Source organism: Purpureocillium lilacinum, assembly GCF_023168085.1.
Source record: "Purpureocillium lilacinum CBS 284.36 DNA, scaffold_3, whole genome shotgun sequence".
NCBI lineage: Eukaryota > Fungi > Ascomycota > Sordariomycetes > Hypocreales > Ophiocordycipitaceae > Purpureocillium > Purpureocillium lilacinum.
The window spans coordinates 275,273-298,150 of NW_027072113.1; the positions used below are offsets into that span (position 1 = coordinate 275,273).

A 22,878-nucleotide genomic window follows, 5' to 3' on the forward strand; every position below is an offset into this window, starting at 1 on the left:
AGTGCTCTTGTACGTCTCACGGGCGTTGCAGAAAGAAAACAAACATTGCCTACGCCGCCAGTCACAATGGCAGAGCACGTCAGCTACGTCGGCTCGGGGCCGTACTGCTACGCCAACTCGCTGGCCATGATGCTCGGCAAGGAGAGCCCCTCGCCGGCCGTCATCGAGTTCGCCACGTCCAGCCCCTTTGGCATGCAAATCATCGGCGGCAACCTCGTCTTCTTCGACCCCTACGGCTGGGACCCTGCCGCCAGCTTCGACGCCGCGCTCAAGGCTGCAGGCTGGGAGTCTACGCTCGTCATCGGGGCCGACGCCGGCGACGCCCTCGCACGCCTCAAGCAGGCCCTCATGCAGGGACCAGTATTTGTCGGCCCCGTAGAGATGGGTCTCTTACGCCATCAGCCCGAGATGAAGGGCGCCATCGGGGCCGACCACTACGTAGTCGTGCTGCGCATCACCGGCGACGGCATGGTCGAGATGCACGACCCGCACGGGCACCCGTACGCGACGCTGCCCGTTGCCGAGTTCATGGCCTCGTGGCGCGCGGAGAAGCTCGGCTACGGCAAGCCGTACATGCTGCGCACCGACTTCCGCCAGGTCGAGCGCGGCGTCAGCGAGGAGGATGTGATCCGGCGATCGCTCGACAACGCGCGGCGATGGCTGTCCATGGAGGGCCCGCACGACGACATGCCGGCGGGGTCGTACGGCAACGGCGAGGCCGCCGAGCGGCTCGCGCAGAAGGTCGAGGCCAAGACGCTCGCGCAGGGCATGCGGATGGATCTCGTCTACTTTGCCGTGCGGGTCGGGGCGCGCCGGCTGGCTGATGCGGCGACGTGCCTGAGGCGCATCGGGAGGGACGACGCGGCGGACGTTGTGGCTCGGCAGGCCAGGCTGGTCGGCGCACTGCAGCACCCGCTCGTGGTCGGCGACAATGCGCGGGCGGCGACGCTGCTCCGCGAGCTGGCGCCGACGTACGAGGAGTTGCGGACGGCGCTGGGCTGAGTTGGATCGAGTGAGGGCGGCGTCTCCCCTGGCGGCTGCATCGCTGTAGGTACCTAGAGGTATGTAGTCATGTACTGCTTGCCGTCAAGGGCATGGATGCGACGAAAGAGATTTCTTGGCCAGCACAGCCTGCTCGATATGAGATGGAATGAAGTCGAGGTGCCTGATGCGGTGATGCGGATGACGAGGATGAGCATCGAGGATGACGACCCCGTGGCTCAGATCAGCGGGGCAGCGAGGCTCTGGCGGGAGCCCCACCCGGACACTTGTGCGGGCCTGGCGGCTCCAGGTGCCCGCCTCCGCTGGCGGCGCAGCGTCACATGCCTGGGCCGCGACTTGTCAGTGACGCCGTCGCCGGGTGCGAGCGTGACCACGATACATGACATGGACATGACACGACACGGCATGTCGCGGCCGGAATACTGCCCGCACGCTGCGCGCTCTGCCACCCAAGGTGACATTGCATTGAATGACGAGAACGGCCAGATCCCACTCTGACTGGCGCCCCCTCGCCGTGGCGGCAGCCCGCGTGCTCAGGCGCGAGGTTCGTTATCGTCGCTTGCCCATTGTCACTGCCTCCGGCGCTGCGTCATTGGCCCGTCCACGCCCGTCCCGGTCCAGGGCCCTTATCGATAGGTCCGCCCGCAGGTACCTGGCAGCCTGGACACCCACTCGTCCAGGCCGCTGGCCGGCGCTACAGGTGCGACTACAGGCGCGATGCGGGAGTCTCCCCAGGCGGCAGCGGTGGGTCGAGCGGTCCGCCCATGTACTTGTCCGGTACCTCCTCAACCCACCTCTCCCGGCCGTCCCTTGCAAGTGACCTGACTGACTTGATTGCTTGCCGCTTGACGCTCCCAGACGAGAGGGCGGCGCCGCCCCTTCCATCCGACTCAACCTTCGACGGCCTTGCCTTATTCATTGAATCCGGCGCCGCCATTCAACCTCAACCACCGCATCGCCAACTGCGAGCCTGATGACGACGCGAGCCCAACCGCCGCCGCTCCCCGCCGCTCCCTCTCCCCCCCCTTCCGCGTCCGCATAGCACGACACTGCGAGACGGCGCCCCCAACCCATCAGCTCGCAGCTCCCGTCTCGCCCGCTGCATCCCGTGGCGCGCCGCCATTCGTCGTCGCCGTTGTTGCCCGGCGTCCTGGGCCATCGTCCGTCCACCTCCGCCGCTCCGACCATCTACGGCGCTCGACATCCTTTGCCTCACAAGTGCCGGCCAACCTACGGCAGATCGCAACCTTATTTCGACGCCCTGACGGCCTTCGCAGCCCATGGCGCGCCCTACCTCCCCGCCGGGGGCGGACGTCCCAGTCCCCGGCGGCGCCCGCGCCAGTGGTGATGGCCGAGACGAGAGCAACAGGCGAATAGGGAGGAAGCTGCAGAAGAGGCGCCGCGAGGAGCCGCACGCTGTCGAGCTACCGGAGCCGCTAAAGGGCGATGACAGCGAGGACGAGGTGTCGCCCAACGACGCCGCCTCCACACGGGGCGGGCCCATGTCCATCAACATGAACCAGAGCATCTTCGGGCTCATCGCTGCCGCAGGGTCCAGGGTCGACTTCAACGAGCGCTTCGACGACGCCAGCAGTGACGACGAGGACAGCCAGCAGCCAGGCAGGCGCGAGGACCTGTCGCAGACCGTCATACTCCAGCCGTCCGCCAGCGACCCGACCGATAAGGCAGCCAAACGCGGCCACAAGAAGCGCCTTTCGGGACACAGGCTGCTCAAATCCTTTGCGACCCTGCCCAAGCGAAAGTTAAAGTCAAAACGCGAGTCGAGTCGCTTGTCCGCTCCCGCCCCGGGGTCTGACGAGCAGAGCGAGTCTAGCGAGCCCTCCCAGACACCGGCCATCACGCTCGACAAGGACGACACTCGCCTGGCCCCCGTCATGAGCCGCATGCTGCAGGCACGAGCCGAAATGTCCAGCCGGCCGAGCTTCGATATCGAGAGACGGTCGTCCGACCTCGGACGTGACGACGGAGACGAGGCCTCGCAGCTGGCGAGGCGGCTCATGGAGATTTTCGAATTCGACAAGCCCGAGGAAGTCATTGAAGGTAACGTCGCTCCTTTTTGCCCGGTGTGTCCCGCTGCTGACGACTGCAGAGTATCCTTGCTGGTTGTTGCAAAGCGTCTTGCTCCAGGGCTTCCTGTACATCACGACCAACCACATTTGCTTTTATGCCTACCTTCCCAAGAAGGCTGCAAGTCTCTCCGCCGCCCTCTGACGAGGAACAGTTTCTGACATCATTGCAGAATGTAGTAGCTAAGTCCGGTTACCTTTCCAAGAGCGGCAAGCGGAATCCCAAGTACAACCGGTACTGGTTCCGCCTGAAAGGAGACGTGCTCTCCTACTATCGCGACTCGACCAACCTATACTTCCCCCACGGCCACATAGACCTTCGATTCGGCATCTCGGCGAGCATCGTCGACAGAGAAAAGGATGGCGTCCACTTCAATGTTGTCACGAGTCACCGAACCTACAACTTCCGGGCTGACAGCGCACCGAGCGCAAAGGAATGGGTGAAGAGCCTCCAGCGTGTCATATTCCGCAGTCACAACGATGGTGACAGCGTCAAGATTTCGCTGCCCATTGACAATGTGATCGATGTGGAGGAGACGCAGATGATGGAGTTTTCCGAGACGTGCAAGATCCGTGTCATTGACAACGACGAAACTTATGCCATCGACGAGGTAAATCACACAACCGTTTATCAGTCTTTCGCACTGACGTGATCCAGTATTTCTTCTCATTCTTCAGCTTCGGCCGCGAAGCCATCAACGTCTTGAAGATTTTGGTCGAAGATGCTGCGCCGAATAGCAGGACAGCCGGAAAGGCAACAGCAGAGCAGGAGAGTTCGAGCGCATCGGCGCCAGCATCCGCTCCCGTCTCCCTCGGAGGGTCGAAGAGCGTGAGCCGAAACGACCTCGTCGTGGACAAGATTCGGACGACCAAGATGCCCGAGCCCGTCAAGGCGACCCTCTCCCCCATGTCGCCGCAGTCGACCAATCCCAGCCCGCGAGCGAGCTGCGAAGTGTCTTCTCGCACAAGTCTCGATGCTTTCCGCGGACTCGGCAGGCGGAGCCACGAGGTCTCTGGCCTTATGCAGGAGGAGAGCCCTCGAAGAAGCTTCAGTGGGACTAGGAGGTCACAGAGCCACCGTCGGCGTGACGAGAGGCGGCGCAATATCCTAGAGTCATCAGAGTCAAATCTCCAATCATCAACGGACGACCCCAGCTACTCCAACCTGACCGTGTCGGTCACCGACGAACCGTCAGCGAGTCAAATTCTTCGAGGCAGCGAAGTGTTCCAAAGCCCGACTATGCGACACTCGCCATCGTCGTCGCCCTCGGCAGACGCAGCCCGTCAGGCAAGAGATCCTCTGAGTGTACACCCACCCCCGCCGCACCACTCAGCCACGACAGGTCACATATCGCAGCTCGGGTACCATGGCGACTTTGACCAGCGGCCGTCGACGCCGACCTTGCAAAGCATCACAAAGATGGGCTCGTACCCGCTGCAGCGCGCTGGTGCGTTTGCCGACTACCTCAACAAGACGAGCAAGCGTATGAGCTCGCTTCTTGCCACCGAATCCATGGGATATGTCGAGAAGGTCTCTGGCATGTGGAAGGGTGGCCGCAAGCATTATGACGAGCCTGCTGGCCTGCGCCCCGACGAGGACGAGCTGGAGGAGGATTCGGAGGGCAAGATCCAGACCTCGATGGAGCGCTTCCGTGCGCATTTTGCCCTCCCGGAAACAGAGCGGCTGCAGGCGACATACTTTGGCTACATCCTCCGTGTCCTCCCGTTATACGGCAAAATCTACATCAGCGACCGCTCTTTCTGCTTCCGCAGCCTGCTTCCCGGCACCCGGACGAAGCTGATCCTGCCTCTTAAGGATGTGGAGACGGCACACAAGGAAAAGGGATTTCGCTTTGGTTACAATGGCCTCGTGGTAGTCATCCGTGGCCACGAAGAGCTCTTCTTCGAATTCAGCCAGCTCGACGTGCGGGACGACTGCGCCGTGACGCTCTTGCAGAGTCTCGAAACTACAAAGTACCTTAAGGAGTCAGGGATACTCCAGGAGGAGGAACGCGAGGAGGAAGACTCCGCCATTGCAGAGCGGGACGCTCTCAAATCGGCACGGCAAGGCGAGCACCCAGAGCACGATGTCCAGCTTCCGCAGCAGACGGCCAGCATGGAAAACGCACCCACCATTCTGATGGACGAGACGGACGGCTCATTTCTCAACTTCAAGCCGCCAAACCCCTTGAAGATTACCTGCCTCACTATCGGTTCCCGTGGCGACGTTCAGCCGTACATTGCGCTGTGCAAGGGTCTGCTTGCCGAGGGCCACAAGCCTCGTATCGCTACACACGCCGAGTTCCAGGGCTGGATCGAGTCTCACGGTATTGAGTTTGCGCCGGTCGCGGGCGACCCCGGCGAGCTCATGCGCCTCTGCATCGAGAACGGCACCTTCACGCTCTCCTTCCTGCGCGAGGCCAACTCGACGTTTCGCGGTTGGCTGGCTGAGCTGCTGGACTCGGCGTATCAGGCGTGCGAGGGGGCCGAGCTGCTCATCGAGTCGCCCTCGGCCATGGCCGGTATCCACATCGCGGAGAAGCTGGGCATTCCGTACTTCAGGGCCTTCACCATGCCGTGGACGCGCACCAGGGCCTACCCGCATGCGTTCATCATGCCCGAGCACAAGATGGGCGGCGCCTACAACTACATGACCTATGTCATGTTTGACAACATCTTTTGGAAAGCGACGGCTCACCAGGTCAACCGGTGGCGCAACAAGACGCTGGGCTTGCCAAACACGGGACTGGAGAAGATGCAGCCAAACAAGGTTCCGTTCCTGTACAACTTCAGCCCCAGCGTCGTCGCCCCGCCACTAGACTTTTCGGACTGGATCCGCGTCACGGGCTACTGGTTCCTGGATGAGGGTGACGAGTACCAGCCGCCTCAGGAGCTAGACGACTTTATCAAGCGGGCCCGGGCGGACGGCAAAAAGATCGTGTACGTGGGCTTTGGGTCCATCATCGTTAACGACCCAGCCAAGATGACCCAGGAAGTCATCGACGCGGTGCGCAAGGCGGATGTTCGCTGCATTCTCTCCAAGGGATGGTCGGACCGCATCACGCCTAAGAATGATACGGCCAAGCCGCGCCCAGATGAGCCCGAGATGCCCCCTGAAATCTACGTGATCAAGTCCGCGCCCCATGACTGGCTGTTCCGCCAGATTGACGCCGCGGCGCACCATGGTGGGTCAGGTACGACAGGCGCCAGCTTACGAGCGGGCATCCCGACCATCATCAGGCCGTTCTTTGGCGACCAGTACTTCTTTGCCAGCCGCGTCGAGGATCTCGGCGTCGGCGTGTGGGTGAAGCGATGGGGCACGAACAGCTTCGGGCGTGCCCTGTGGGAGGTAACGCGCAACGAACGCATGATTGTAAAGGCCCGCGTGCTCGGCGAGCAGATCCGCAAGGTAAGATGCACCGCCACGACTACGTAGATCTCTGGCAGGGCTAACACTCCACAGGAAAAGGGCGTCGACCTGGCGATCCAGAACATCTACAGGGATCTCGAGTACGCTACCAGCCTGATCAAGCGTAAGGCGGGCAAGAACGCACAGATGGACACGGAGGACGACGAGGACACAGAGGAGAGCTGGACGTTTGTGGGCTCCGATGAGCCGGACCCAGACGTCGTGACCAAGAAGCTGAGCGAGGGGCTGGGCGGGCTGGGCATGGGCCGGGACAGGGCCCTAGGCAGCCAGGCCATCAAGGGCAGCGCCTAGAACGCGGCCCGTGGGTACGACACGAGGCATGACCAGGCACGACGGATCAGTTACGCGAGATGACCATTGATGTTGCGACCGCGATTGGGTCGAGGTTTTGGCTTTTGCTGTCTGTTGTTGATGTCGTTGGATAGCGGCTGTAATGGTGGGGTTGGACGCCCGCGCTGCTGCGGAGGCCACCGGGTGTGGCGTGGCGTACATATTCATGAGGGGGCAACTAAGCGTCGGGACCGGAGTCGGGACAACAGCTCGCTGGGGCTGCGTGCCGGACTGGAGACACAGAGTTTGCGTGCATCCCTCGATTTGCATAGATACGAGTACAGACACTATAGACGGCGGAACGATGCCGCTTGGCATTTGATGGTCGAGACCAGGACTCACCGTCGAGTCTGCCCGCCAAGAGAGACTGAGTTGCAGCGCCAACTCAGGCAATCATATTTGCTGTTTCTCATGATTGTTACCTGATGATCTCAACGGACAAATGGCCCTGCTTACATGAAAAGTGCAATGCAGTAGAAAGTTGCGCCAAAACTCACTCTCACAGATAGAGATAGTGTGCATACACTCGTGGTATTCATTATGTGACGTTGCTGTAAAGACGTATACTGCCGAGAATCTCATCTCTCCCGAGTCTCTTGACAACTCGTTTCAACTCCGGTACCGACCCAGAAAATGCTCCTTGAACGCCGTAAAGATATCATCATCGCCTACGTAAAGACTACATGTGTCTTGTGCCTCATAACCCCTTTGCCCTCTTCATCTTCATGCCCAGCTTGAGCATGCTCCACACCATGGAGCCTCTCTGGGCGGCCCTCTTCGCGTTTGCCGCCTTGTTGGAGTCCCCGCCGCCACCAGCCGTCGTGTTCCAGTGCTCGACGACGTGGCCCAGGAAGGTCGAGTTGCCGAGGACGTCGCCGAGGACGTCGATGAGGTTGTTGCCGGAGCTGGTGCCGTTGCCGGCGCCGGCGACGACGCCGCTCAGCACGTCGCTCAGCAGCGTGACGACGGAGATGGACGTGGTGAGCTTCTTGGTGTTGAGCACCTCTTCCAGGTACGGGATGTGCACGCCGTTGACGACGGTAGCGTTGCCCGTCGCGTTGAGCTCGATGACGCCGCGGCCGAGCGGGCCGGCCTGGTCGGCGAGGATGGTGGCCAGGTTGGGGCCCAGCGTGTCGAGGAAGAGCATCCCGTCGAAGGCGCACGAGTTGTTGCCCGGCGGGAGGGCGAGGTCGTAGATGGTAATCTCTCCGAGGCGGATCTTGCCCGAGAGGAGGTTGAGCGTGAGGTTTCCAATCTCGAGCGTCAGGACGCCCGAGTTGGGCAGGTTGAGCGTGCCCTTGATGTTCTTGCCATCCTTGGGGGGCAGCATGACGGTCAAGTCCGTGATGCCAAAGCCCTTGAGGTTGTTGAGCCCGGGCAGCTTGATAGTCTTGTCGAGGTGCGGCGTGGAGGTCAGCTCGCCGAGGTGGATGGTCGGGTCGGCGCGCACCGACAGCTCGACCTCGTCCTGGGTGAAGACGCGGTTGAACCAGCGGACGAGCTCCGTCTGGTTGGTGACGGAGACGGTCTGGTTGGTGATGATGGCGGGGGTGTCGCCGCTGACGCGCTGGTCGGGCAGCGTGAGGGTGACGAACGGCGAGTAGGGCTCCGTGTCGCTGTTGTACAGGTAGAGGGGCAGCTCGTCGATGTTGACGGGCAGGGGCGTGTCGAGCGACGTGTTGAGCGAGAGGATGACGCGCTCGGGCGTGAGGGCCTTGAGGGCGCCGCTGTGCACGGGGAGGTCCTGCTTGTTGAGGATGGCCTGCACGATGGCCGGCACAATCACCTTGAACCTGGACACATTCGAGGTTAGTTCGTCTCTCGTTTGCGTTTTCGCCCGTACCCCCATACCCGCATGAAAAGTTCGCTGCGCTGGCTGGGCTGGAGGTGAGGCTTGATGACATTTGCAACTTACACAATCGGCAGCAGGATCGCGAGGAAGATGATGGTGCCTATCAGGTACCACAGCCAGAAGCGACGGCAGTGCGCCTTCACTTTCTGCTGCTGGTTGCGCAGCTTCTGCCGCCGGGTGAGCTTCTCGGTGGGCTTCTTTGCGTCGCCGACGTGGTCCACGGACGAGGCGTCGTCGCCGACGTTCTCGTCGCGAGCGGCGTCCCGAGATGATGCGCCTTCGCCGCCGAGGCCGCCGGCGACGGATGCTGGCGCCGCCTGGGCGGGAGCATTCTCCGTGTGCTCATACTTGGGAGGCTCCTTGCCGGCGTCCTTTTCCTTGAACCAGCCCATGGTGTCGTTGTTGTTTGAGTTTCAACAACAACAAGCAGCAAGGTATCTGAGGGATGGGGGCACGATATCGCAAGGGAGAGATACCAATCTGCAAAGGATCGTGGGTTCGGGTATCCAGCGACTCAAGAGGTGCGCCCGTCCGGGGGAGTGCGACTTTGGACAGAGCAGCAGGTCGGTCGACTCAGAGGCAGCATCAACAGGAATCGTTGCCATCCGTGCACGCAATCGGGACCATCGATGTCATATCGGAAAGGCAAGCCTAAACTCCCCGCATCACACTCTGCCGATCTGCGCAGTTGCGGCCGAGGCACGAGCACCCGGGGTGGTGGACATCTGCAGCTCATCCCGCCCTGACAGCCCGGTCTCACAGCCAAACCACACACAAATCACGACGAGTCACAAGAAAAAAACACACCTTGCCCACGACCCCCAACCCAGGACTCCGCACGGTTCGGCTCCCCCGCGCGGGGAAAGTGGGCAGCGCCAGGGCAGACGGCCTGGATGCGATGTTGGCAAGCCCTTCCGCAAGATGACCCCGAATAGGCAAAGATGGTCTAGGCTTTTGGCTCCGGTGGGCGGAACCCACACCCACAGTCGTCACTTGCGAGCCAGCTGGGCCACCGTTCGCCGGACTGGGACCGGCTTTTGGGGGAGAGGCTTGAGAAGGGGGGAGGGACACGACCGGGACCGGGGCGGCACATCTCGCGTCGACTTGGGCCGCTTCGGGCAAGGCACAGCAAGAGGCTCAACGGTGACCAGCAGGAACGATTGAGGGCGCCAAGTGGGGACAAGACGACTATCGAAAGAGAGAGCGCGGCACAGCGGGCGGGCGGCCGGGCGGCACCCACGATGCTATGATGTCGCGGTGCATCGGGGCCCTTGCCCAGTTGAGGCGCTCTTGGTGAACTAAACCTGGCTTGGGCTGAGCGGCTTGCGATCCGCACATCGCGGAACAAAACTCCACGCTCATTAAAATTTCAGGGCAAGTTGGTTCCAGTTTCTTCGCGCAGGCATACTACCTACATACGAGGGAGGCGCCGCTGAGTAAAGTGATGACCTCGCCGCCTGGCGCACAGACGAGATTGGACTGGGGCGAGCTGGGGGAAACTGGGGCAAGTCAGAGCTTGAGTTTGTGGTCGAGATGCAAGCTTGGCAGCCAGGCCACGGTCCAGTGACTCCAGTCTGGCAAAGGCACACTGCCACACACGCATTCGCGGGGGTGGAGACTGTGGGGTTGCTGTTTGGTCATGCTCTCTGCAGAAGTGGTGCAGACCAGACCAGGGGAGCTGACATTTCTCCAAGACCGGAAGACTCCCGCGCACGTTTGTTTCACCGCGGCCCTTGCGTGCATGACTCTTTAGATTGCAGTGTTTTATTTTCAGTTCAGCGCAAGCAAGGGAAGGGAAGGAGCACTGCCGTTATCTCTTGTTTACGTCGTCATGCATCTGGGCTATTTTCTGTTGAGTCTCACTTTGTGTGTCTTTCCTTTTCCCGTTGTTTGTTCGTGTTGATAATAACAACAACAACGCGGGCGTCTCTCCCTCCCAACACCACTTACACCGGGACACACTCTCACACACACACGCACAACACACGACGGCCCCTCCAGCCAGTCGCATCACGTCCCATGTTTTCAGGCTTGCCGAGGCTGCCCAATTGAGGCATTTGGGAAACTTCCCGTCCTCGATTCCCATGTGGCCACGGCCCAATCACGCAGCTCGTATTTTTTGGCCCTTCCCGCACACACCGCCGCAGATCCACTGCTAGAACCAAGCAACAGCTGTGCTGCCCCCCCGATGTCGCCTCGCGCCTCGATCACCGATCCACTTTTGGACGAGGTCCAAGTGGGTTAGGTGCGCTGACTGCTAGCGCGCGATGGCGGCGCGCGCGATGGGCTCTGGCCCGGGCTGGGGAAATCCAAGAGTTGCTTGGATGCCTGGGGGCATGGCCCCCATGTTCACGGTTGGCAGCGCGGGGGAGGCCTGGCCTGCAGAGTTGGGAGCTGATCCCACCCACATAGTTGGAACTGCCGATCCCCGAAGCGGGATCCCGACCACCCAGCCCGCGCGCGCCGCCCAAGGGCCAAGGGCGGCGAGGCGAGGGCCAAAGCTCCGAGGCCTGGCTCTCTTCACGACTCACATCGCGCTCGGTGCTTCATGTGAAGGTTGACGTTGATGACGGAGCGGGACGGAGGTTACACTCGCCCCATGGGGCCGGTCCCCGCCTCGCGATGGGCCGTCCGCGCCTCCCCATATCCCCCCGGACTTCCCCAGGTTATTTGCCCAGAGAGAAGAAGTTTTCTTCTTGTCCCCTTCGTCTTGTTCGATCTCGACCTCGTCCTGGTTGACCCGTGCTTCAAGTGTCCGATCCTAACCCCCCTCCGTTGAGCTCTCCTCCAAGGGCTCGCGCCGGATCGCGACTTGCACTCACCACCTCCCTCCCCTCCTCCCCCCCGGCCCGGTCAGCCAAGGAGAACCACAGACAAAGCCCGCCATGCGTTTCTTCAACTTCATGCTGGCGGCCATGGCCCCCGTCAGCCTCATGGCCGACGCCGTGCCGCGGACAATGTCGCCGCAGGAGCTCGACCTCGAGGAGCTCCTCGTCAAGCACAACCTGGCCCTCGTGCCCCGGTCAGAGCTCACAGATGCCCTCACGGAGCTCAATGGCCTGCTTCGGAGACAGCAGCAGCAACAACAAAACGCCCCCATCTTCCCACGCGCGAACAGCTCCGGGGGCAATGGCGGCAACCAGCCCCTGGACCTCAAGGGCCTCGGACTCGGCGACCTGGGCAACGTTCTCGGCGGCATTGGCGATCTCGGAAAGCTTCTGGGCGACCTGCCCGACCTCATCAAGGCCATCACCTCGCTTCTCACACCGGAGTTCATCAAGGGCTTCCACGACGCCATGGTCTACCTCGCCGAGCTGCTGCGGCCGCCCATCCCCAAGATTGGCCGCAACATCATCACCAAGGCGGAGCCACTGATTGAGCTCCTCGGCGAGCTGGATCTCAAGGGTCTGATAGATCAGATCAAGGACGTGGACCTCGCCGGCCTTGTCAAGGGTGTTCTCAAGCTTCTCACAGAGGGCAACATCAAGAACATTGAGGGCCTGCTCACCAATGGCGCGGCGCTGCTGACGCCGACATTCGTCAACGAGACGCAGTCGCTTATTGGCGAGGCTTCGCCGCTCATTGACCTCATCAAGGACATCGACCTCAAGGGCCTGGTTGAGGCAATCAAGCCGCTCTTGACCAAGGAACAGGTCGAGGGCATTGGGAAGCTGCTCAACAACGCCGAAGCCCTCTTGACGCCCAAGTTTGTCAACCAGACGCAGTCCTTGATTGGCGAGGCGTCGCCCCTGATCGACATGCTCATGGATATTGACCTCAAGGGCCTGCTGGATGCCCTGAAGCCCCTCCTGACCAAGGAGCAGGTCGAAGGCATCGGCAAGCTGCTGACCAACGCCGAGAACCTGTTGACGCCCAAGTTTGTCAACCAGACGCAGTCGCTCATTGGAGAGGCGTCGCCGTTGATTGATATGCTCATGGATATTGACCTGAAGGGTCTGCTGGATGCTCTGAAGCCGCTACTCACAAAGGAGCAGGTCCAGGGCATTGGTGAGCTGCTAAAGAACGCGGAGGCGCTGCTGACGCCCAAGTTCGTCAACGAGACCCAAGCCCTGATTGGCGAGGCGTCTCCTCTCATCGACACGCTCATGGACATTGACCTCAAGGGTGTCCTCGAGTCCCTCAAACCCATTCTCAAAAAGGAGTCCATCGACGGCATCGTCACCTTGCTCAAGAACGCAGAGGATCTCCTCAGCAAGGAAACGGTTGACCAGCTCAAGGTCATTCTCAAGACTGCCAAGCCCCTCCTCGACAAGCTCGGCAAGATTGACCTGGACGGCATCCTCGACGCACTGGAACCGCTCCTCACCAAGGAGTCTATTCAGGGCATTGTGGATCTGCTCAAGAACGCAGAGAGCCTCCTCACCAAGGAGACTGTTGACCAGCTCAAGAGCTTGCTCAAGAGCGCCAAGCCTCTTTTGGACAAGCTGGGCAAGATCGACCTGCAAGGTATCCTTGATGCGCTCGAACCACTCCTCACAAAGGAGTCCATCCAGGGCATCGTCAACCTTCTCAAGAACGCTGAAGACCTCTTGGGTAAGGAGACCGTCGCACAGATCAAGACGCTCCTCAAGAGTGCCAAGCCATTGCTTGACAAGCTCGACAAGATTGATCTGGACGGCATTCTCGATGCTCTCGAGCCCCTGCTCACCAAGGAGTCCATCCAAGGCCTTGTCAACCTGCTTAAGAATGCCGAAGACCTTCTTGGCAAGGACACTGTCGCGCAAATCAAGACCCTCCTCAAGAGCGCTAAGCCGCTGCTTGATAAGCTTGACAAGATTGATCTGGACGGCATCCTTGATGCGCTGGAGCCTCTTCTCACTAAGGAGTCCATCAAGGGCATCGTTGGTCTTGTGGGCAACGCCGAAAACCTGCTCACCGGCCAGTTCGTCAACCAGACCAAGACCCTCATCGGAGACGCGCTGCCGCTTGTATCCTCTCTCAAGGGCCTTGATCTGGAGGATCTCCTCAAGCAGGTCGGCCCGCTGCTCAAGATGCTCGGCAAGCTCGACCTCGAGGGCATTCTGGAGTCGCTCGCACCTCTTCTCACCAAGGATAGCATCAAGGGCATCGTTGGTCTCCTCGACAACGCCGAGCTCCTGCTTACTGGCAAGTTCGTCAACCAGACGCAGACTCTTATTGGCGACGCTCTGCCGCTCATCACATCCCTCCGCGGTCTCGACCTCCAAGATCTGCTCAAGCAAATCGGCCCGCTTCTCAAGATGCTGGGCAAGATTGACTTGGAAGGCATCCTGGAATCGCTCTCCCCCTTGCTCACCAAGGACAGCATCAAGGGCATCGTCGGCCTGCTTGGCAACGCCGAGAATCTCCTCACCAGCAAATTTGTCAACCAGACTCAGACTCTCATTGGTGATGCTCTGCCTTTGGTGTCTGCGCTGGGCGACCTCGACCTGCAAGACCTGCTCAAGCAGATCGGACCCATCCTCAAGATCATCGGCAAACTCGACCTCGAAGGCATCTTGGAGACGCTGGCGCCGCTCCTCACCAAGGACAGCATCGGTGGTATTGTTGGCTTGTTGGGCAACGCCGAGGATCTGCTCACGACCAAGTTTGTGAACCAGACTCACACCCTCATTGACGGCGCTGTGCCGTTGATTGGTGCCCTCGACAAGATCGACCTGCCCAAGCTCATTGACCAGATCAAGCCATTGCTAGATGTACTCGATGAGATTGACATCGCAAGCCTTGTCAAGCAGATCAAGCCTCTCCTCAACGCTTTGGGCGAGATTGACCTGCCCGGTTTGATCAAGAAGCTGGCGCCTATCCTGAACGGCCTCAAGGACATTGACCTCAAGGCCCTCTTTGACGCCATCAAGCCGCTCCTCACCGCCGACACGATTGACGGCGTCGTCGACCTTCTCGACAACGCCGAGCATCTCCTGACGGACAAGTTCGTCAACGAGACTCAGAGCCTGATTGGCGACGCCGCGCCCTTGCTCAAGCAACTGCGCAAGATCGACCTCGAAGGCCTCATCGACCTGGTGGAGCCGCTGCTGGAGTCACTCAAGGATGTGGATCTCAAGGGCCTCTTCAAGGCCATCAAGCCGCTCCTGGATGCGCTCAACAAGATCGACATCAAGGGCATCGTCGACCAGATCACGCCGTTCATCACGCCCGAAAGCATCAAGGGAATCTTGAAGCTGTTGGCCAACGCCGAAGGCCTGTTGACTGCCACATTCGTGGAGCAGACGACAGAGCTGATAGGCGACGCAACACCTGTAAGCACACCCACTCCCAAGTGCACTGCCAGATCTCAATTGCTAACGAACGCTCCAGCTCGTGGCGACGATATCGGACTTCGTACATGCCATCTTCAAGTCCTTGATGGGCAATTAGCGGCTGGTCTTTTCACGTGGCGGGGGAAACGGGAAACGTTTGATGACATGACTTATTGCAATGCACATGATTCAGAGGCAACGCGCATATACCGACGGTTGGCGAACCACATAGTCGCCGGCTCGCGCGACAGGCGTATACATGATTTGGTACATAGGCACAGCCTTAATGATATTACGGGAACGACATCTTGCATACATGCACAAGTTTGGCAATGACTTTGACTCCAGTCGTGATCGTATTCGATGAATTCATGTTCAATGTTCTCATTCTGTCCTGGATGCCACCGCCCATGATTCCCATTCGGCATGTAGCATCTGCCGACTTCTGTTCATTTCTTGGCCTCGTAGAGGGCAACTGGGACGCCCTGCCCAGGGCATCCAACAATCTCCATCTTGTGGTACTGGGCTGACCAGTCGCCACGATACTCGAGCCGCTCGTACTTCTGCAAGATCCGTACCACTTGAACACGATTAGCGCATGAACCTCTGCCTTGGCGTTCCCACACTTACGCATAAACGCCATCTCCGTGAGGGCAAAGTTCTGCCCGATGCAGATCCGGGGCCCACCGTTGAACGGCACGTACTGCCACGGCCTGGGCGTCCAGTTCTCCCACCGCTCTGGGCTAAAAATATATGGGTCCGCGAACTTTTCCGACGTAGGCGGATACAAGTCCTTGCGGCGCTGCATGCAAAGTGTGCTGTAAAAGACGACGTCACCCTCAAGGGTCTTGATGTCGGGCTGGCCAAACTGGCCGGGCAAGCTCGAGTCCTCGACTGCGACTTCTTAGCGCCGACGTCACGCTAGGCGGATTTGGGACACTTACCGCATGTTCGGAGGTTGTATGGAACAGCTGGGTAGAGTCGCAGAGTCTCGTTGAGCGTGTGCGTCAGGTAGGTTAGGTTCTTAAGATCCTGGTATGTTGGCGACCTCGAGTCGCCAATGTGCTCGAGAACCTGCTCGCGGAGCTTATGCCAGATCTGCGGGTATCGCGACAGTTCGTACATAGCCCACGATAGTGTCGCAGCCGTTGTATCACGCCCCGCAAGTAACACGGCGACGATCTGGTCCCGAATGACCTTGGGGTCTCGAGAAAATAGTGCGATGTTGTGCAGGAACGTGAAGTCGCGGTCTGACTTGGAAAGCTCCTCTAGCTCGGCAGGTGTGAGATGCAGTGTCTTTTCGATGAATGGCTCGATGAAGCGCTCGATGTATTTGATGCCGGCCTTGTATTTGCCCTTTGGCACGAACCAGCTCAGTGGACTAAGGATGGTGGTTAGTCTGTGGCTGGATATTCCAGTCTTTGATATACACACGCAAGAATAGTCAACATGACCTGTGCTCTTTGCACTTCCATAAAGGCACGACTGAACTCGCTCTTGGGACTGCTTTCCGTTAGAGCCTTTCGGTACTTTAAGCATAGAAGCCTTACTTTTCCAAAGCACCCACACTCTCGCCAAGGAGAAAATCCGTGGTGACATCGAGCGTCATACGATAGAAGAGATCACAGATGTCCACGGTCTGTCCCGAAGGTGGAAGCTTGGCAACGAGCACATCGGACCAGCGCTCAAAGATGTCAAGATCCCGAATCCGCTCCTTGGTGAACATGGGACGAATCAAGGCCCTGCTGTTCTGCCATAGCTTTCCGTCTGTGCTGAAGATGCTGTCTCCTAGGAAAGGTGACCAGATGTGGTGGAAGAACTCTCCTTTTCCGTATTGGGTAAATTTGCTGGTGAGGACGGTCTTGATGTGCTCGGGCTCTCGAGTGAAGATCAGTCTTCTGTTACCAAAGGTCATTTCAACCGCGTCGGGGCTTTCACGAGTGCTGCCATCGAATAGTCCCTGAAAGTAGAAGTACATGCGGTTTTGGGCCTGGGCCTGGGCACCACGGATGGCATAGGTTAAGGCTATCAGAGAAGTCAGCACCAACCACGGGGTATTAGCACGGGCAGCATACATGTGCTGTAGAATGAGGCAAGGCTGGGAGCCTGGACTCCGGGCCTTTTGCTGAGGCGATATCGAAGGCGAGCCCTCTGAATCAAGGAAAGAATCAAAAGGATTATGGGTAAGGCGATGGCCACGTTGGCCGGCGTGAGGGCAACGTGCAACATCGTGGGCGTAATTTACGAGCAAACCAGCTAGGGAAGTAGTGACGCTGGTGAAGAGCAAATGGAAGAAGAATCAGGCAATCATCAACTCCCACATGCGGACGACGAGACTCTTGTATTGTTACGTATCGTGTTTCGTCCAGTCAAGTCGTCTTCACATGCCAAACTCTATTACGCAACGTGTTGCGTCTACAACAGGGGATGGGCGGTGGGCAACCAGGTGATGCGGACTCGTGTTAACGATCAATCCCAACAGGTAACACAGGACTCGTCACGTCGCCAACAAATGGCAGGAATCTGATTTGTCGCGTGTCGTCTTGAAGCTGGCGATGTGGAGCGGGCAACGGGGGAACCGCGAGGTCCGTTGCGGGGGCAGGCCTTCGACTCCTCGCCCAAGCGCAGGGTCGTACCCCGGATTGTTACCCCAGACGCGATGCCGTTGCTGGAAACCAGGCACCAAAGCCGTACTTGATTGGCTCGTCGCCGAGCAATCCCATATGAACCGGTATTCGCGGATGTACGTGTGTTGCTCATGACATCAAACCGTAGCATGTTGTGCCGCGTTTCTGGAACTGTCCCGTAACCCGAATACGGGAGCGAGCTCCATTCTTCTCTGACGCTCAATCATTGCGAGCCTCCACAACCATTCGCTTGCCTAATGAGCCATCGGTGTTGCTGACCGTTGCGGGGGAATCCCGTTCCTTCCACTTCACATGATCAGAGAGAAAAGCCCCCAACAGAACAGCTGCGCGGATCGCTCAACGGACAAGGATTACAGCGAGATCAAGCGCATTTGAGTTTGGCTTGTGAAAGCGGTGTCTCAAAGTGGAAATGCTTACCAAGTACTCCGATGCAAGGGACGGACACGGAGTGTGTGATCGTGATGCAACGATCAAGGCCCGTTTCCTGTTTCTGCCTGGCCCCAGTCCACCTCAGCAACAAAATGCCATCAGATAATAAAGTGACCAGAGGCGCGTGGCCACTTCTCGTATTTGGAGGGAAGAAAAGTATTTATCCGCCGGTGGGAGACGACGATCGCGGGGGAGCAGCCAGATTGCAATCGTGTCAATACCAATATTCTGCCCCTGGGTTAGAGTCGCGAGAGCAACCGATTAATCCAGCTGCGAATCAATCACCGGACCGCAGCGCCACAACTGGCGCAGGCAGTGGCTGCTCATGGGGTGATTGCAAATAAAACCGCGACGTTTGGTTGAAGCGCCTGGCAGAAACGGACTTGCCAGACCAAGATTGAAGCTGGACGCCTTGGTCTAGGGTGAGGAAGACCCGCCTTCCGCATGTCCTACCTGCAGCACCAGGTGATGAGAGCACAATCTTGCGTATAAGGTCGTCGTAGGATCAGGATTACAGGCTAACAAATCAGGAGTTAGTGTCGGTGTGGCACGATGGTGTTACATATACCGGGACTCTACTTGCTGAACGAAACGAACCGAACGAAGACATATCGTGGTGTGCGATAAGGAAGCGACTCATGCAATGCAACGCAAAAAGAGGATTTAGGCGCAGCGCGCCCGTCATTGTCATGTGCCGGAGACCAACTAAGCACAGCGAGCCCTTCATGTTGATAATCTGTGAACACAAGGGTCGACGACCATTGCCTGCGACACCAGACTTCTTCTGTTGCGCACCTGCACCTCCGTCCTCACCGAGACCAGCAAGCCCTAGCCGAACACGGCCTCTGCGACAGGACGGGCTTCTCGCGGACGCGAAAAGAAGGCGGCGCCCGCTACGAACGGCGTGGGCCCGCGCTTGTCGCTTGAGAGTGTTGGTAGCTTCGTCACAGGCCTCTGTGGAGTCTGGACCAACGCTGTTGCACACCGACAATGGCTCGATCCATGCACCTGGTGGTTTACACTATCGTTTGGCGACGACGGAATTGTATAAACCGGACTGTACCTGTGCTCAACTGCCGTCAAATCTTGCACCCAAGTGCACCTTTCTGTAAGCCACAAAATCGGCCTCAGCTGCCACACCGAAACCCCTGCTTTCCAGCTGGAGTGCCATCTATTGAGGGTGCCAGATAACGAGGGCTGGGCCGGTGCCGGATGCCGAGTGGTGTTGTGGCGCAGTGGCGATGGGCTCCGGCAGCTGGCCAGTCAGCCCATCGCACGCAACGCTCAGCCATGCTCAAACCCAGCGGCTATTGCACGAGGAATGCCTGGGGCGCCTCAGCCATTGTCTCGGAGCAGATAGCGCAGTCGACAAGACAGGGGTTCGCGCGCCGCGGGCACAACCACTGGGGTCTAGTGACGGGAGGGCTCACGGCTGGCGCCGCACATGATGCAGGGCGGCGGGCGGCAATTGGATGCCCTGGGCTGGAGTCTGGCAATGGCGCTGGTTGCCTCGTCGGGCTGAGCTGGGCTGCGCGGGAGCTATCGAACGGGCGCGGCCGCTATTAGTGCGTGAGGGCGTCAGCCGCAAGGTACGCCCACGATGGGCTCTGGATCGGTGAACGGGTATATCTACACCGGCGATGCCAAGGCGATTCCGAAAAGCTGGGACGTTGAAAAGCATACAAAGCGACTTGGAATCTGCTGTAATACTCGAGAGCGTTGCTGAACTCCTGGTTAAACATCCAAGCTTGCAGCGTTAGTTGGGCTCTCTACTTGAGAAACACACTTCTACCCGGTGTCGCAAAACCCGGCATCATGGCGACGCAAATCGTCGACGGCTTCAGCCTCACGAACCGCTGGTTGCTATACACGAGCGTCATGCTCGCGCCAGCGCAGTTCATCTCCGGCATCAGCAGCAACTGCCCCAGCAACATCGGCTTCCTCGCCTACAACTGGTACACGCAAATCTCATGGTACCAGGCGGTGCGCGCCAAAGAGCTGCACGCGCTGTCGCTTCTGCCCGTGCATTTCAACACACTCTACGTGTTCAGCTACCTCGGGGGCCTCTCCTCGGGCAACTACTTCATGGCCGCGATTCTCGGCGTGGGCACCGCCGGCGTGCTCATCCTCAACTGCGTGTCGGCGTGGACCAGCTGGGCCATCTGCCAGGACGAGGGCTTCGGCGTGTACCAGTTCTTCTTCTTTGGCTGGCGCACGCTGAGCCCAGGTTGGCACAAGTTTATTCTCCTATGGCAGGTCAGCGACTCCATCATGTGCGTCATCGCTGTCATCGCGTCCATCTTCATCGCCATCACAATGGTTGCCGTGGACGAGGACGACGATCTGGCCGAGAAGGCTACCTTTGGCGGGCTCATGTCGGTGTCCATGGCGCGATACCCAGCCATCTTCCTCGGCGCCATCCTGATGCTTATTATTTCGTGGCCGCTGATTCTGTGGACGGAGCTCATCGTCCAGCGGAATCACATCGAGTCGGGGACGGATATGATTGCGGTGTATCTCTTCATTGCGCAGGTTGGCGCCATGCTGGTTCCGAATTTAGGCTGCTTCAAGGGCAGGAGATAGAAGCCGATGTACTGAGTTAGATTTAAAGTTAGCCTGATTCCATTTGGTCGAGAATGAAATAGAGCGCCTGATTTCGCGACCGTCGCGCGTGCGGCTGAGTTGACACTGTGACCCTGGCGAGCACAGCTGGGACCAGTAATTCCAGGCATAGCTGTGCCGATGCACGCGAGCCAAAATCTATGATTCGATTAAATATAGTGTGCGTTCCGCCTGGAACTAAGAATGGTTGGACACCTTTGTCGGGAATGGCTTGAAGTTTGGAGAGTAGGAGAGGTGTTCATTCATTGTGTGGTGTCGTGGACAGCGGCAGCGACGCTGAATCCCACAATTCCCAGCCACAGCCAAGCCGACACCGTGAGATTGCTATAGCCGAGATCGCACTATGGCACGATTCGTGTCTCGCGTCAATGGATTATTAGCGGCAGACAGAGGGCCGCTATTGCATTGTGGACTACAGTGCACATGCAGTTATCCCGACCGGATGGACCCTGATCTCACAACATCGGCTTGGCCGCACTCTGCAGGGTTTCTTTTCTTTTCGTCCTACAACTGCACTCGTTGCGCAGACAAGACAGGCAACCATGGGCGACTGGGACGTGTCGTGCGCGATTTGCGGCGTCATTTTCATTCCTGAGGACGTCTACATCGAGTCCGAGGCCGAGCTTTTTTCTGAAGGCAAGAGCAGAGAAGTCGCGACCTGGAACTGAAGCACAGCATTCAATCGCTACGAACAATTGAGCTGACTCGACGATAAGAGTCGGAACGCGATCGAAGCTATAGCTATGATGGAAGCAAAGTCACCAAGGCCGATTGTGAATGGCTTTCTGACAACGATGCCCTGGGCCTGTGGCCGCAACATGGACAGCCAGAGGCCACCAAGTATGTAGCAACTGTCTCACCGAGTCTGTCGCTCGCTGAACCGATCTATCAGTACATTCATGACGGGCAGATTCGAACCTGGCGGCTACGTAAGTCGCCTTGTCGTACAGGCCATTTGCAGCTGAAAGCTTTATGCCGTTTAGGTGGCGTGGCTGATGCGTCAGGTAATAGGGATCAATCCTGCTTGAGGCGCGGGGTGCGTTGCTGTGATACTGGCCGGAGCCACCGAAGTCGTGCATGCCTCTAACTCGGCAATGCAGCACTTTCTTCGCATCTCCAAGACCAAGAGGATTCTATGATCGCGTATGCATCCGTCTCGTTACACCAAGCCCAATCTGTCTCTGTCGAAACTAACCTTTGAAAGCTATCGATCTGTCCTTGGAGGGCTACTAACTGTTTTCCCCTTTCACACAGCTTGCTACAAGCTTCTCGGCCGGGTCATAAGCGGCCGCATCAACACAACCGTTGACGAGGAAAATCTGTATGCGGCCTTTGTGCGGCTCAGCGACGAGTACTCCACCTGGCACCTGGATATAGACTATGGTAGCCCTTGCCCGCGTGACAACAGATCGTGGATTACATATCGCGGCCATGAGGTAGATGCACCCTCGGCGGTTTTGTTGCGGCCCACTAACATACGCTGTCCGCAGCTGCTAGTAAAGAATCCCATTGATACAGCCAACATCTCTACACATCTCGTCAATCAGCAGTTCTTGCCCGAGGTATTGGCGTCTTCCAGCGTGCTGCAAGACCCTTTCGACAGGCTGCCTCACGAAATCCGTCAGCACCTGCTCGAGTTGCTGTCAAACAGGGACATTGCAGCCGTGCGAACTGCGTCTTATCCCATGCACGCAACCATACCGTCAAAGGCAGTTTGGAAGCGGCTCATCGCAGCGCATATGCCGTGGCTCTGGGAGATGGACGCTGTGATAAGCCGAGGTGCATATCGCGAGCTGAACCTGAGCCGCACGATTCGAGAGCTTGAGAATTGGACGACTTTCGGCGATGACAAGACTGATACATTCTCTCTCGCATTGGCCAATCGAAGGCGGATTTGGTCCATTTGCGAGATCATCGCCGACGAATATGACAAAGTGACGGATGAGTGCAAAGTCGCGACGACAAAGGAGTGGGTGGATATGGGGGATGGCTGCTTCGAGCTCCAGATAAAGCCATAGAGTCGCCATCGACGGAAGACCTACTTCCCCTCGACTTATTTTCGTCCCCGGACATGCGTCTTGCGAAAACGTTCGATTGACAGACAGTAGACGCCACGCCTTTGGGTCCTACTCCTGCTTCGTCTTTCGCTGGTTGGAACATGAAGCAATTGAACTCGAGTTACACATGAAGGTCAAGGGATGCAGTCGGTTGGGAAGCGCAA

General features: G+C 58.7%; 7 protein-coding genes across 7 annotated transcripts; 5 read left to right on the top strand and 2 right to left on the bottom strand.

The window, feature by feature from the left end:
• Positions 1 to 66: 66 nt before the first annotated feature.
• On the top strand, positions 67 to 1,002 carry PLICBS_003950 (uncharacterized protein; the record flags this gene model as incomplete). The annotated part of the gene is made up of 1 exon (XM_018326836.2): positions 67 to 1,002. One exon carries the CDS (start codon positions 67 to 69, stop codon positions 1,000 to 1,002), a length of 936 nt encoding a protein of 311 aa, XP_018175156.2.
• Positions 1,003 to 2,282: 1,280 nt separating this feature from the next.
• On the top strand, positions 2,283 to 6,810 carry PLICBS_003951 (sterol 3-beta-glucosyltransferase; the record flags this gene model as incomplete). The annotated part of the gene is made up of 5 exons (XM_065600349.1): positions 2,283 to 3,063; positions 3,113 to 3,214; positions 3,273 to 3,700; positions 3,748 to 6,498; positions 6,553 to 6,810. The coding sequence occupies 5 exons, from the start codon at positions 2,283 to 2,285 to the stop codon at positions 6,808 to 6,810; spliced, it is 4,320 nt and encodes a 1,439-aa protein (XP_065456421.1).
• A 736-nt stretch (positions 6,811 to 7,546) lies between these two features.
• PLICBS_003952 (uncharacterized protein) lies at positions 7,547 to 9,093 on the bottom strand (the record flags this gene model as incomplete). Its single annotated transcript, XM_018326834.2, has 2 exons — positions 7,547 to 8,642; positions 8,765 to 9,093. 2 exons carry the CDS (start codon positions 9,091 to 9,093, stop codon positions 7,547 to 7,549), a joined length of 1,425 nt encoding a protein of 474 aa, XP_018175154.2.
• A 2,493-nt stretch (positions 9,094 to 11,586) lies between these two features.
• On the top strand, positions 11,587 to 15,076 carry PLICBS_003953 (uncharacterized protein; the record flags this gene model as incomplete). Its single annotated transcript, XM_018326833.2, has 2 exons — positions 11,587 to 14,958; positions 15,017 to 15,076. 2 exons carry the CDS (start codon positions 11,587 to 11,589, stop codon positions 15,074 to 15,076), a joined length of 3,432 nt encoding a protein of 1,143 aa, XP_018175153.1.
• A 331-nt stretch (positions 15,077 to 15,407) lies between these two features.
• PLICBS_003954 (uncharacterized protein) lies at positions 15,408 to 17,187 on the bottom strand (the record flags this gene model as incomplete). The annotated part of the gene is made up of 6 exons (XM_065600350.1): positions 15,408 to 15,538; positions 15,589 to 15,852; positions 15,903 to 16,339; positions 16,408 to 16,461; positions 16,509 to 16,983; positions 17,034 to 17,187. 6 exons carry the CDS (start codon positions 17,185 to 17,187, stop codon positions 15,408 to 15,410), a joined length of 1,515 nt encoding a protein of 504 aa, XP_065456422.1.
• A 2,663-nt stretch (positions 17,188 to 19,850) lies between these two features.
• Positions 19,851 to 20,618, top strand: PLICBS_003955 (uncharacterized protein; the record flags this gene model as incomplete). Its single annotated transcript, XM_018326831.1, has 1 exon — positions 19,851 to 20,618. The coding sequence occupies one exon, from the start codon at positions 19,851 to 19,853 to the stop codon at positions 20,616 to 20,618; it is 768 nt and encodes a 255-aa protein (XP_018175151.1).
• A 581-nt stretch (positions 20,619 to 21,199) lies between these two features.
• On the top strand, positions 21,200 to 22,675 carry PLICBS_003956 (uncharacterized protein; the record flags this gene model as incomplete). Its single annotated transcript, XM_065600351.1, has 5 exons — positions 21,200 to 21,307; positions 21,376 to 21,586; positions 21,641 to 21,661; positions 21,912 to 22,040; positions 22,155 to 22,675. 5 exons carry the CDS (start codon positions 21,200 to 21,202, stop codon positions 22,673 to 22,675), a joined length of 990 nt encoding a protein of 329 aa, XP_065456423.1.
• Between the last annotated feature and the right edge of the window lie 203 nt (positions 22,676 to 22,878).